Here is a 13,295-nt window from a genome sequence, read left to right as displayed (position 1 = left end):
AGGTTAAGTGTTAAAGAGTGCTTCTTAGCTCTAACTTTGCCTGGTAAAATAAAACATCTTTACTTTACTTTACTTTTAACCGAAACATATACATTCTGTATTCATGTGTTCATTTCATAAAACAGTAACCTGTTACCGTGTTGGTTTTGGATTCAAATTCATGTTCGATAGATTGTTTTATCTTTATAAAATATTAATAAAATTAAAAGTCAGCCATTAAAATGTAATACATAATTTTGAAGTAACAACAAAGAGGTTGCATTTATAAAAATTTCAACTTGCCTTAATTTGACAAATCAGAAAAAAAACTTTCTTTACCACAACACCAAGGTTATCGATGTAAACAAACTCTCCATAACCTATCTTTTACCTTAACTCTAAACATAGTTTTTATTGCAGGTTTTGTATTGCCAAAGAATGTCAAGGTGATCTGGTTGGTCCAATTCAGTGATAGGTATTAAGTATTAGTTTACAACTCTGTGAGTGTGTATATTTTTGCACAAGACAAAAACTGTCACAATGAGCATACTTCAACTCTTTTCTGATTTTCTTAGCATTATAACTATATCTTCTTGCTTAGTTCTTAAGGTTCCTCAAATTCTGAGCATTTACAGATTAAAATCAGCAAGTGGTATCAATATTTATGGCCTTTTAATGGAGCTGGGAAGGTAATAATTGAAAATTTTAACAATACTATTTAATACCATCACATTTTACAGAACAGTTTAAATATAATGCTTGGTTAACCCCTTAAAATGCCAAGTTATTACAATTCAATTCAATTCAAAAAGATTTATTTCCAAAAATTTACAAAATAAACTTTACAAACATTTAAGGAAATTGACACCCACATAGGCTGAATCCTGTGCGTGGGTGCGAGCCGTTAATGTAACATAATATAATATACAATATTGAGGAGGTTCAAATTAAAAATGACATTTTTTGGTCTGGTACATTATGACGAGTATGGAGTATTTTCATTGGTAATAATTGGGTGAGAGGAATCCAAAATTTAATAAAAAAAAGAAAAAAAAGGAAAGTCTGTAATATAAAATAAACAAAACAAAAATGCATGTTGTGGTTATGGACATAATTCTGCTCCAACGAGAGAGCCAGCTGTAACTGCTCTCTGCAGAATTTATTTTAGGAGTAATGCAGAAAATAGCATTGTTTTGTTGTATCTATCAGAATACTTTTTATTCCAATCACAGTAGCCATATTGGATAGTGTTTACTTTAAATGAATGGTCAACTAAAACCCTTTTTTTAAATTATTTGATTTCCAAACATGTGTTTTGGTATTAAACCATCATTAATGTAGTTTATTATTTAACAGAAAAAAGCTTTAGATACTGATCATGTGATCTCAGGGAGCTCGTTTTGGATCATCTTATTTCTAGTGATGACAAAGTTTATTAGGACATTAAGGTTAACCTAGCAGACGTGATATTCTAGTAAATATTCTCTCACAACTGTGTGAGTCAGATATAGAAATTGCTACACCTAGTTGATGTCCTTGGCCCTGCTTATGAACTTTCGAAACTCCCAAACATGAACTGTCGCTTTGCGTACGTTAGTGTAAAAACTCAAAAAAGAAAACCAATATTTTTTGCCCTGTGGATTTCACCCTTTAGTCCTACCATCTGCTCGAACACTATGCCAGACTAGTTTTATGGTCTAAATATAATGGTAATTGTCTTATCACTATTTAGAATCAAGTTGTTGGCAGTAAGCCAGTTCTCTATAAGATTAATATTCAACTTATAGTCTTTTAAGACTTTGTTATCATCTTTATTTGTAGTTGTGGTATCGTCAGTGTATAAAACAATATTTGCAGAGACATTCACACTCAGATCATTCACTGCAAGTAAAAACAGCAATGGCTCCAGAACAGAGCCCTGTGAGATTCCACAGGTTATGGGATTACACAGATATATATATATATATATATATATATATTTGTCTAATACTACATATTGAGATATATTTTTTAAGTAAGAACTAAATACATCTAAAGCTATCCCCTTAATATTGTAATATTCTAGTTTGTTAATCAAAATGTTATGAGATTCCATCAATAGCTTTGCTAAGATCGCAGAAAGTTCTAGCAGTGAAATCTTTCTTTTTGTAACAGTCCAGAACCATATCAACCAAAGAAATAACAGCTTGAGCTGTTGATAACCCTTTTTGGAATTCAAATTATTCTCTAAAAAGCAGATGTTCTAATTTCTAAAATTTTTAGTAACTGTTTACATATAACTGTTTCCATGATCTTAGACAAACCTGCACAATAGCAAAAAGTCTGTAATTTCCTACTTCATTCCTTTTACCTTTTTTAAAAATAGGATGAACTTTGGTGATTTTACAACATTGGGAAATATTCCTAGATTTAAACAGTTATTAATTAAAACAGTCAATGGAGTTACAAAATAAGTTACAGTATTGTTTCTTTAACCAAACAATTCGTCAAACCAAAGTGATCCATTCTATTTTAGGAGCTAATTATTGTTTTATTATATCTAAAATATCACTTTCTGTTACACCTCTAAACATAAAACAGCTTGAATCATGAGGTACAATTTTGTTACAAATAAAAGTTAAAACTAAAATTATTATGGTTCACATTTACATATTCTTTGCCAACATTTATAAAAAAATCATTAAAACTTTGCAGTACACTTTTTATTTCTATTTACAATACTCCATAATGCCCTTGTTTTATTATTTATGACGTTATTTATTAAGATGGTATTTGCTTTTCTGCCTCTTTAATTTTACACCTATATATGTTTTTCAAGGTATTACGTTCATTTTTGTATCATGCAATATTTGTTTTTTTTAGTGGTAGAGAATATCTAATTTATCTTTGATTCTTTGAAGCTCATAATTGTACCAATGACACTTCCTATGTACCTTTTTTCTTTTTTGTTGTTTTATTTTTCACAATGCTCACAAGTTTATGTTATGTTTTTACCCCACAAACTTTTATTATTTTAATTTAATTTACCATTTAAGCATTTGTATTTAGAAATAACATAAAATATTGTGAAGTGGTTAAAGTCAACATTTATCTATGTTAGAAGCATATACATTTATAACAGTGTACAGTGGAGTCCTGCTAATCCGAACTAATTGGGACCGAACCCAGTTCAGACTACGCGATTGTTCTTATTAGCCGAAATGACAGAAAAACACGGTTTTAGGCATAAGAATGGGTCTTATGTTACAAAATTATCAACATTGTTTATTTAAGCATGTTTTTTGACTGTGTACATTTAATGCGACAAATGTGTTGGACTGTGAGTACTAAGCAAAGTTAGTAAGTTATAGTACACTGTAGTTTATTTTGGTAGCGCACATTGTACTGTCCACGTGCTACAGACCAGACCACACTGACTCATGAACAGACTCAATGAACAGCTGAACATTGCGCTGTAGTGTGCAGTGGTCGGCAGTGAGTCGTCTGTTGTTTCTATACAAACATCGATTCCACTGTTGTGATTATTTGTGTAATAAAAGTGTAAGAGCTGATTGTTAAGACGTGTTACGAAAGCATACCACAGGTAATCTTAAAGACAAGGTAGATGTTCTTCGCACAGTCATTCAAGAACCGATGGAATGTGGGGAGGAAGGAAGTGATGACGAGAATTTGTTTGGTTGGTGCCACACGCAGACGGTGCAGCAGCGCTTGACCTTGCACACTGATACCTGGAACAACAGACTACTGCTAAACCTGCCGATATCATGTTTATGACAAGATGACAAAACTACGTGTCATCCAAAAGACTCTCTTCATTGCGACAAAAGACAATGACTGAATTCATGTCTTTTAAAAATTAATATTAACACCATTAAAAAATTTTTGATATAAGTTTAATTAAATGTGAACTTACTTTAAAAACATATTGTTATGACATGTACTAAACAATTTCAGTGCAATGTGCAAGCTACATTATTATTTCAACTTAAGACTCATAAGTTTATTCTTAACCTAAATGATTTATTTCTTAATAAACACAAGACAAAACAAATTATTGTTTTTGGAAGAAACAGAAAGAGTCGGAGCTCCCCTATACCACTATAACCAGTAAAACATCAAGACATCATCATAGATGAAAAGTTGTACTGGTAAGGATGTATAAACAAGCTCTGTCTATAGCAGAGCTCAGCTCTCTTCGCTATAAAGAGGATTAAGACAATCAGTACACAAGCAGCTAGTAAAACAGCATACTGTGTATTGTTTGAATCCCATGTGTGGTATGGCATTGTGGTCTGGGGAAGTTCTACAGCAAGGAATATGCAACACGTGCTGATCAACAAAAGAAAACTGAACGAGATAGGCATTGGCACAAGAGATAGCTGTAGCCAAGACTTGAAGGAGTTAAGGATTCTCACACCACCCTCCCTTTAGACCCTGGAGACTGTACTAAATGCATCTGCTCAAAAATTGCCAAAGCATTAAAGCAGGCACATCTACCTAACTAGAAATGACACAAATCATGCAATACTCTTATCCAAATCAGTTCTCTATGAATCAAACATTCGCTAGAGCAAAATTTATTAACAACATTCCAGAAACGAATGACAAGTTATTTACAGTATTATGCGAATTAATGTGAACAGAGGTCAAAGTTCAGTTGTCATACGTTGGAGCACCTGCTGTGCATATTCTGTCAGCGGTTTTGTTCAAGAAAACAACATAACCTCAAAACCTTATTAACATATTGTTTTAAACACATTCTTTATGTTTCATTAGTACTATATTTTATTATATCTTACGTTAGTTGTTTATTGTTATTGAAATCATATCTAGGAAAAGAGAAAGGATCATAATACGTAGTGAGTATACACCAATGACTCAGAGGGACATTGGAAAGGAGTGCTGTGTATGTTTGGGTGCTGTAAACAAAAAAAGGAAACAGGGTCCGTTGAAGTGCAACTGAAAGGAAAATATGGAAGAAAATGGATGACTACTCCTCGAGATGAAGCCTTTTTTTGCATGATAGCAAACTTTATCCCAGACAAACATGTTATGATCTCTAGCAAGATTTAGAAAAGGATGGAGTATTCATGATCTCTAGCAAGATTTAGAAAAGGATGGAGTATTCACGATTCAACAGTACGTAAACTTAGAAGGAGGGAGAAGAGCTGTGAGATTGCAGAAGAAACAACTTCTGACAGCACTTATAATGAAAAAATGACTATATTGGGCAACAAATGCGCTTACTGGAGCGCAGAAGATTAGAGAAAAGTATTATTTTCTGATGAGACACACTTCCTTGTACAGGGCCAGCAATCAAAATTCATTTGAAAGGCAATCAATGAATCACTTTCTGCTTGCCATTTTAACCAAACCATTAAAATTCCACACAGAACATATTCAAAATGTTCTGGGGCTGTTTTTCATATTCAGGAACTGGCACTCTTATTTCTATTGAAGGTATGATGAACAGTGAAAAGTACAAAGCATTACTGGGCCAATGCTTATCTATAGTGCTTGATAATTTTTCAACAAGACTCATGCCACATATCAAAGACTATGATGAAATACTTCAATGATAATAATATTTCCCCTCTGGATTGGCCTGAGAATTCACCTGATCTTAATCCTATTGAGAATTTGTGGGCAACATATAAGGCTAGACTGCAAAATATGGACTGTACGATAAAAACAAAACTGGTGGAAGCAGTGATTCAGGTGTGATTAAGACATGAAGCAATCACAAATAATCTTACGGATTCCATTCCAAGAAGAATCTAGAATTCATAAAAGTAAGAGTGGGACATATTCCATTCTAACCAATGGTGTCAATGTCATGTTCGTGTACCTAAATGAAGCTTTGGTCAAAATTAATCATATTTACAAATTAATTTTGCTTCTGCACATTAATTTACACAATACTGTATAATGTTTAGTTTATTTTTTGACACCAACAATTCAGATCTTGATATCTTTTTTAAATGTGCTCAGAACAGTCAATATTGATAAGAAAACTGTTAATTTTGCTTTATTGCTGGTCTATATGTCTAGTCAGTATATTGTTGAAAGTTTTTTTAAACATGATTTTTCTCTCTCCTGGACTATGTGGCTCAAGCTCAAGCTCAAACGAAAATCTTAAATGGTCCTTTGACTTTCAACACTCTTGGTTTAGATACTCAAAAAGTGTACACTTTACAAGAGAAACTAATAAGCGTTTGGGTGTGAATTAATCATATTTTTACATATAGTTGTTCTTATGGAGTAAAACTCTTAAATCGTATCACACAATCTCTTAACCCACCTTGCTTGGTCCATATATGATATCAATACCACCCACCTGATTCGAAGGCCTGTACTGTAATAAATAGGGTACATAATTTTTTACACTCAATATACAATAACAAATATTTTATTATTTTTGCATACTTCAGTTTTTATTTTAGGCTAGCAGTCAAAGTAAAAGCGACTACTTTTATTCATAATAATATACCTGCGATATAAGGTATTTCTGGCACCATAACAGTGTTTGCCTTGCTGTCCCATTTAAGAAAGTATTGGTCTGAAAGGTCTACTTTTATTAAAAAAGCAATTACTTCCGGCCACTGTAATCTACTTGCAGTCTTAATTTATTTCCGGTGGCGGTAGTCTGTTTAGTGCATAATATCATATTTCTCAAATGTCACCTATCTAGGACAACTGGAAGTTTAAAATAAAAAATTTAGTTCATCCAGTGGTTGCAACTATACTTCACTCCTTATGGGTGGTTAATTTTCATGAAAATGCTTTTACTTTACTATTAAGTCACAAGATACGGTGTGTAAAATGTTATCTTTCTAGGACATTGAGAAGTTAGGAAAAAATATAGTTCTTGTAGGGGTTTAGACATGTTTGTAATCTCTTTGGGTGGTTGGTCTTCATGAAAAGTATTTAATTTGTCTTTTCAAAGTATGAGACGTATGTGTCTAATTTAGTCTTTCTAGCACATTGGGAAATTGAAAAACCCAGTTTAATTTTTTTCAGCAATTCCATTTCAACTTTGGTCGTTTGATCTTCATAAAAGTTGGATTTTTCTATTCAAGGCATACTTGTGCTAAATTTCACCTTTCTGACATATCGGAAAGTTTGAGAATTAGTGATAAGTGAGTGAGTGAGGGCTTTGCTCTCTATGTATAGACATAAAAAGAAGTAGCATGGTACGATATCTCCCACCTGTTTAGTAAGGCTATCTCAACTGTATTTCCTTAATAAAAGTAAATTGTTAATATATTTTTTAAAGAATTTAACAATATCTGATGTTTTCAGCTACACTACAACAACCTGCTACAATTATGTTAACGGCTATGCTCTGCTGTCCTACATGGAATATCCAATAATCATTGTTCAGGAATATGCCCTGATATTTTTAGTTTTGAAGTACAAGCATTTGTTCAATACAAGAACTTATGTGCTGATTACTGTATATTTTGTGATCAGTCTGGGATTTGTCTCTAAAGTTATACCTTCACCTGTATTGATGTACATAATTGTAAGTATTTTCCTGTTAAATTTGTATATGCATGGTAGTAATTAACTAATAAATTAGTAAGCTGAAGAAACAGTAAAATTTGTTTGTGTTTCAAACATATTTTCGAATACCTTAGTCATGTTAGGTATCAAGATCTAAAATAAATCTCTCTAAATCCTTGTAACAAATGCAGTAAGTTTCATAACAGAATGTTTGATTTAAAATAGACTGCTAGAAATTTTAAAATAGCCACATCTTAAAATCTACTTTTATTGAAAGTAGCTGTCAAATTGAGTCAAGTTAAAATAAAAGATTATACAAATTACATTCCCATAAATCAATGGTCATAGAAAAAATATAAACGAAATTAATATAAATCTATTCTAGAAAATTTAAGTATTATTGTGTATTGTATTATTATGTAAAGTACAATTACAGTATGTCTAGAATTGCAGATAAGGACATTTTACAGTTAAAAAACTAGACCCTTTTGGTGCTATTCCTGTAAGTGTCTGAATAAATAATATTTTAACATAGTAAGTCACATTAATTTGTTCACTAAATAATACAATACATTGGAGTTAACTTTGCACTATTCAATTGTTACTTCTTATATCTCCATTGGAAATATCTTTTGACCAACCCTGCTTTGTATAACACCTTACTTTGTTAGTAAACATTAAAGTTTGATTTGTTTGTTTTTGTTTACTATAATGCTAGATATTTTATCCATACTTAGTCAAATATAATTTTACTATATAATATAATTGATACTCATGTACATATGCAGATTAACCTGTTTTTTGTGCATAGCCAGTGCAAAATGTTTACTAAGCTGCAGCCGCTATGTACCCTGGTTTCACTGTCCAGTAAAGCTATACAGCTGTGGGATATACTCAGAACCAGAAATGCAGACTCTGTCAGTATAACAACTGTTACTATGTTGCAGCCGCTATGTACCCTAGTTTCACTGTCCAGTAAAGCTATACAGCTGTGTGAGATACTCAGAACCAGAAATGCAGACTCTGCCAGTATAACAACTGTTACTATGTTGCAGCCGCTATGTACCCTAGTTTCACTGTCCAGTAAAGCTATACAGCTGTGGGATATACTCAGAACCAGAAATGCAGACTCTGTCAGTATAACAACTGTTACTATGTTGCAGCCGCTATGTACCCCAGTTTCACTGTCCAGTAAAGCTATACAGCTGTGTGAGATACTCAGAACCAGAAATGCAGACTCTGTCAGTATAACAACTGTTACTATGTTGCAGCCGCTATGTACCCCAGTTTCACTGTCCAGTAAAGCTATACAGCTGTGTGAGATACTCAGAACCAGTAATGCAGACTCTGTCAGTATAACAACTGTTACTATGTTGCAGCAGCTATTACCCCAGTTTCACTGTCCAGTAAAGCTATACAGCTGTGTGAGATACTCAGAACCAGAAATGCAGACTCTGTCAGTATAACAACTGTTACTATATTGCAGCAGCTATGTACCCCAGTTTCACTGTCCATTAAAGCTATACAGCTGTGTGAGATAGTCAGAACCAGAAATGCAGACTCTGTCAGTATAACAACTGTTACTATGTTGCAGCTGCTATGTACCCTGGTTTCACTGTCCATTAAAGCTATACAGCTGTGGGAGATAGTCAGAACCAGAAATGCAGACTCTGTCAGTATAACTGTTACTATGTTGCAGCTGCTATGTACCCCGGTTTCACTGTCCATTAAAGCTTTACAGCTGTGGGAGATAGTCAGAACCAGAAATGCAGACTCTGTCAGTATAACTGTTACTATGTTGCAGCCGCTATGTACCCCGGTTTCACTGTCCATTAAAACTATACAGCTGTGGGAGATAGTCAGAACCAGAAATGCAGATTCTGTCAGTATAACAACTGTTACTATGTTGCAGCCGCTATGTACCCCGGTTTCACTGTCCAGTAAAGCTATACAGCTGTGGGAGATACTCAGAACCAGAAATGCAAACTCTGTCAGTATAACAACTGTTACTATGTTGCAGCCGCTATGTACCCCAGTTTCACTGTCCAGTAAAGCTATACAGCTGTGGGAGATACTCAGAACCAGAAATGCAGACTCTGTCAGTATAACAACTTGGCTTATATCTGCCTTTACAAACTTTAGTGAGTACATGCCAGTTTCTTTCAATACTCCCACTCATTCAGAATTATGTGACATGCATTCCATTGGTATTTTCTTTTGTAAATACTCTTCTTGTTCATTTAGATAAAATTTAGTTAAATTGGTCTTTTCTCACATTTATTCTGATAAGATACTAAATAATGCAGTGATGTGTCAAGTAATTGAACATACTATAAACTAACTATTCACTGCAGTAAAGAAATAAATTAAAATGGAATAAACACTCCAACAACACAAATAAGGAAACTGCATTCTTCTTAAAATGTAACACAATTAATAAGCAAAATCTAACATTTATAAACATGCAAATTTTTCAAATAATTATTTTTAATTTCAATTGTATGAATAGTACAAAACGTATAAATAATAGAATAATCATCATTTATAGTTGACAGATAAAACCTCGTAAGAGAGTAATGGAAAATAGCTGAAAATAATAGTGATAGAATAGAAGTCTCAGTCAGCTCACCCATGTCAGAAATGAAATTAAAAAAAAAAAAAAAAAAAAAATTGGACCAGGTAGTTCCCAGGTGTGAGCATACTAAAAGCAGCTCATAAAAGGATAATTAAGTAAATGTGTGATCCTGTGATACACTAACTCTGCACTTGTAAAGGTCACACCTGCTATCTGTCATTATTGAAGATGAAAATTAAAAATGTTTAGAACAGTAGAATCACTGATTGAACAAATCTGTTAGGAGAGTATTTTGAAGGGAATTTAATGTTGTTGTATACAAAAATAAAATATGTAGGTTTTAAAAGTAATTGTGGTTACTTTTGGTTTTGGGTAATGTTTATATATACACACATGAGTGTTTTCATATACACGAGGGTTGTTCCAGAAAGTAACAGACTTTTGGAACCAACTCGGCTTAGAGCTGCTATCTGGGATTAGAAAAATTTCTAAACTCAGTACACATCGAATTGTGGCAGTGAGCGATCTTTATCTCTCTTAATTTTCTCACTGTAACTTGTTAAAATATGTGCTGCAATTGAAAATGCCCCCACTTGTGAAATGCAATCAGTGGTTAGGTTTTTAGATAGCTGATTGAAATCCATTGTCTACTTTATGACATCTATAGGAATGCAATAGTGAGTGAAAGCAGAGTGAGGCAGTGGTGTATTGATTTTAAAATCGGCCACATCAAATTTCACGATGTGGATCACAGCAGTCGGCCCAGCCTGGTTACTGAAAATGTGTTGACAAACTATGTGAAAATTGCTGTTTTACAATCACTGAACTTTCAGAACATTTCCCTTAAATTTCACAAGGTTTTATTTCATGAAATTATTGTGGAGAAGCTTGCCTACCACAAATTTTGTGCCAGATGAGTTCTAACAATCCTTACAAAAGACCACCAAAACAAAGGCTTGCTGCATTGCTGAAATTCCAAGAAGACTATAATAAACATAATTATAAACTTCTCTATTGTGTAATAACTGGTGATGAAATAAGGGCAAAGCATATTAATTGGGGGCAAAAATGCAGTCTATGAAATGAGAACACAGATTCTCCCAAAAACCCAAGAAAATGTCTCCAAACTGTGTCAGCCTGGAAGATCATCGCAACTGTTTTCTGGGATAATAAAGGTGTGATTCTGATTGATTTTCTTGAATGAGGCTCGACAATCGATACAGAAAGGTATTGTGAAACACTCAAGAAATTACAAAGGGCGATACAAAACATGTTTCAGAAAAAACAGAGCTAACAAATTGGTTTTCTTCACAACAGTCCATGTTCACACATAGCCGTTTGTGTATAAACAACAGCTCTCATATGATTATGGATAGTCAAAATCTAGTGCCAAGTATCTACCACTCCAGCGATGAAGACTTGGCTCATAATGCAACACTTCAATAGTGACACTGAACTTTAAATAGATCTAAGACGGAATTTTTCTTCAACTTAAAATCGAAAAACTAGTTTCATGCTTTAATAAGTGTCTCATTTTGAATGAGGATTACATTAAAAAATAGTCTGTGAATGTAGCTTTCAAATGTATACAATAAAAGTTTTTTCTTTCAAATTGTAAATTTTTTATTACAAAAAATCTGTTCCTTTCTGGGCAGTCCTCGTGTATATACATAGATTTTTTTTGTTTTCATTGTCATAACATAAAAATGGGCTGATTTTTTGTTTTTATAAATTGATGTTTTATATATGTATAAATATATATAATAAACATATATAGTAGAAAATGTGACCTTTTTGCTCTAATATTTAGAATGTTTTATTTTTGATTGTTGACATGTCTCATTAAATCATCACCTTAATGTCACATTTCATGTACTTTAAGAAGTAGCTTCAACTTGTGTGAATTTTCTCACTGATTTTTTATTACTTTGGAAGCTACTGTTACAGAAAATATTTTGTATTTTCAGTCTTTCAAAATAATATTTTGGGGACTTTAGTAGATTTCTGTGTAAATGCCTCAGTAGATAGGTATGCTGATTTTTCTATTGTACTTATATACATAGGTTTATATAGTAATTTGAATATTTTCCCACATATTTCGTATATATTTGTATGAGAAATTTTATGTAAAAGGAGTTCATTTAAAAGATACATTTACAAAATATTTAAATCTATAATCTTTCTTATTTTATGTGCTGCGCTGCACAAGTATATCATATTACAGTTCTATAAAACATATCTAACCTTTCATATTAGTGGGTCAGTTTGAATTGATTAAAGTACTTTATTAAATATCTATTGTTTTGGTTTTATTTTATTTATTGGGTTTGATTTACAGCTAGAGTATTCACAATTTTCATGGACTCGGCAGACAAAATACTTCTGACAAACTTCATCCTCTCAGGAACTCTAAGCTCCAGCATTGCTGTGGCTACTAAATATTTCCAGACCAAGAAACAAGACTAAATCCATTTCAAACCCTGGTGTTCAACTGCTATTACAGTATAATTAATAATTATTGGCATACTGTAAGAGGTATGTAACAATTAACAGTCAATTAAGTAATGATCTTCCTCAAGAATATTCTGATCAATTTTAGTCATTAGCATTCTTGTACAATTTTTTCTGAATCTAAAAAAGTATGTTCCTTGTATTTTCTATGCATAACTGTTACCAAAGTATTATTAGAAAATCTCAGAATTAGGAAGTCAGTTTCATTGAAGACAAAGGAACTTTTATGTTTAAATTGTAATTTATGACTATACAAAATAATGTATGAATCATTACACTCACTGAAGGTAATACATATCTTGTTAAGTTAGAGAAGTTCTTATAATGCAAGTGTTGTTAAAACTTAGGCTTTCAAGCAGGAGAAGGAATTAATCCTGAGACTATTATAATAGTATGCTACTGTAAATCTTATTAATAATTATATTACTGTTTGTAACAACACTTATCTAACTGTGGTATAAAATGTCAAAACGTTAGTTTCTAAGGAGGCCAGTGACTTGTTTTGAAATAATTATCTATTTCTGTTATATGTTTTTATCGTGCCATATTAGGTTGCAACTTTTTTCCAGCTATAGTATACAGTTTAAAATGTTGGCTACCAAGCAGGATATAAACTTATCCTTAGGACTATTATAATAGTCAGCTACTGTAAGTTGTGTTGTGTTCCAATACCATGTGGCAATACTTCCATAAATATGATATATGATGATGAAACTTTGGCAGC

At 32.6% G+C, this 13,295-nt stretch overlaps 1 protein-coding gene across 2 annotated transcripts; it reads left to right on the top strand.

The window, feature by feature from the left end:
* The first annotated feature begins 317 nt into the window (after nt 1-317).
* LOC124359843 (solute carrier family 66 member 3) lies at nt 318-13,016 on the top strand. 2 transcript variants are annotated; one of them, XM_046812936.1, is made up of 4 exons: nt 318-668; nt 7,282-7,504; nt 9,506-9,626; nt 12,399-13,016. In XM_046812936.1, the coding sequence occupies exons 1-4, from the start codon at nt 520-522 to the stop codon at nt 12,524-12,526; spliced, it is 621 nt and encodes a 206-aa protein (XP_046668892.1). In that variant the 5' UTR covers nt 318-519; the 3' UTR covers nt 12,527-13,016. The 2 variants fall into 2 exon arrangements, with proteins under 2 accessions (XP_046668892.1, XP_046668885.1); XM_046812929.1 differs by lacking the exons at nt 9,506-9,626; nt 12,399-13,016 and adding an exon at nt 8,649-8,977.
* Nucleotides 13,017-13,295: the final 279 nt, after the last annotated feature.

Source organism: Homalodisca vitripennis, chromosome 1 (genome assembly GCF_021130785.1).
Source record: "Homalodisca vitripennis isolate AUS2020 chromosome 1, UT_GWSS_2.1, whole genome shotgun sequence".
Lineage (NCBI taxonomy): Eukaryota > Metazoa > Arthropoda > Insecta > Hemiptera > Cicadellidae > Homalodisca > Homalodisca vitripennis.
This window is presented reverse-complemented; position numbering and strand designations above follow the sequence as displayed.

What these genes read in the sequence shown, in the direction of transcription:
- LOC124359843 (XM_046812929.1), top strand. Translation starts at nt 520, where the DNA reads ATGAGCATACTTCAACTCTTTTCTGATTTTCTTAGCATTATAACTATA. An exon ending in CTTTTAATGGAGCTGGGAAG is followed by an intron (nt 669 to 7,281) that starts GTAATAATTGAA and finishes TGATGTTTTCAG; the next exon opens with CTACACTACAACAACCTGCT. An exon ending in CTGTATTGATGTACATAATT is followed by an intron (nt 7,505 to 8,648) that starts GTAAGTATTTTC and finishes ACTATGTTGCAG; the next exon opens with CCGCTATGTACCCCAGTTTC.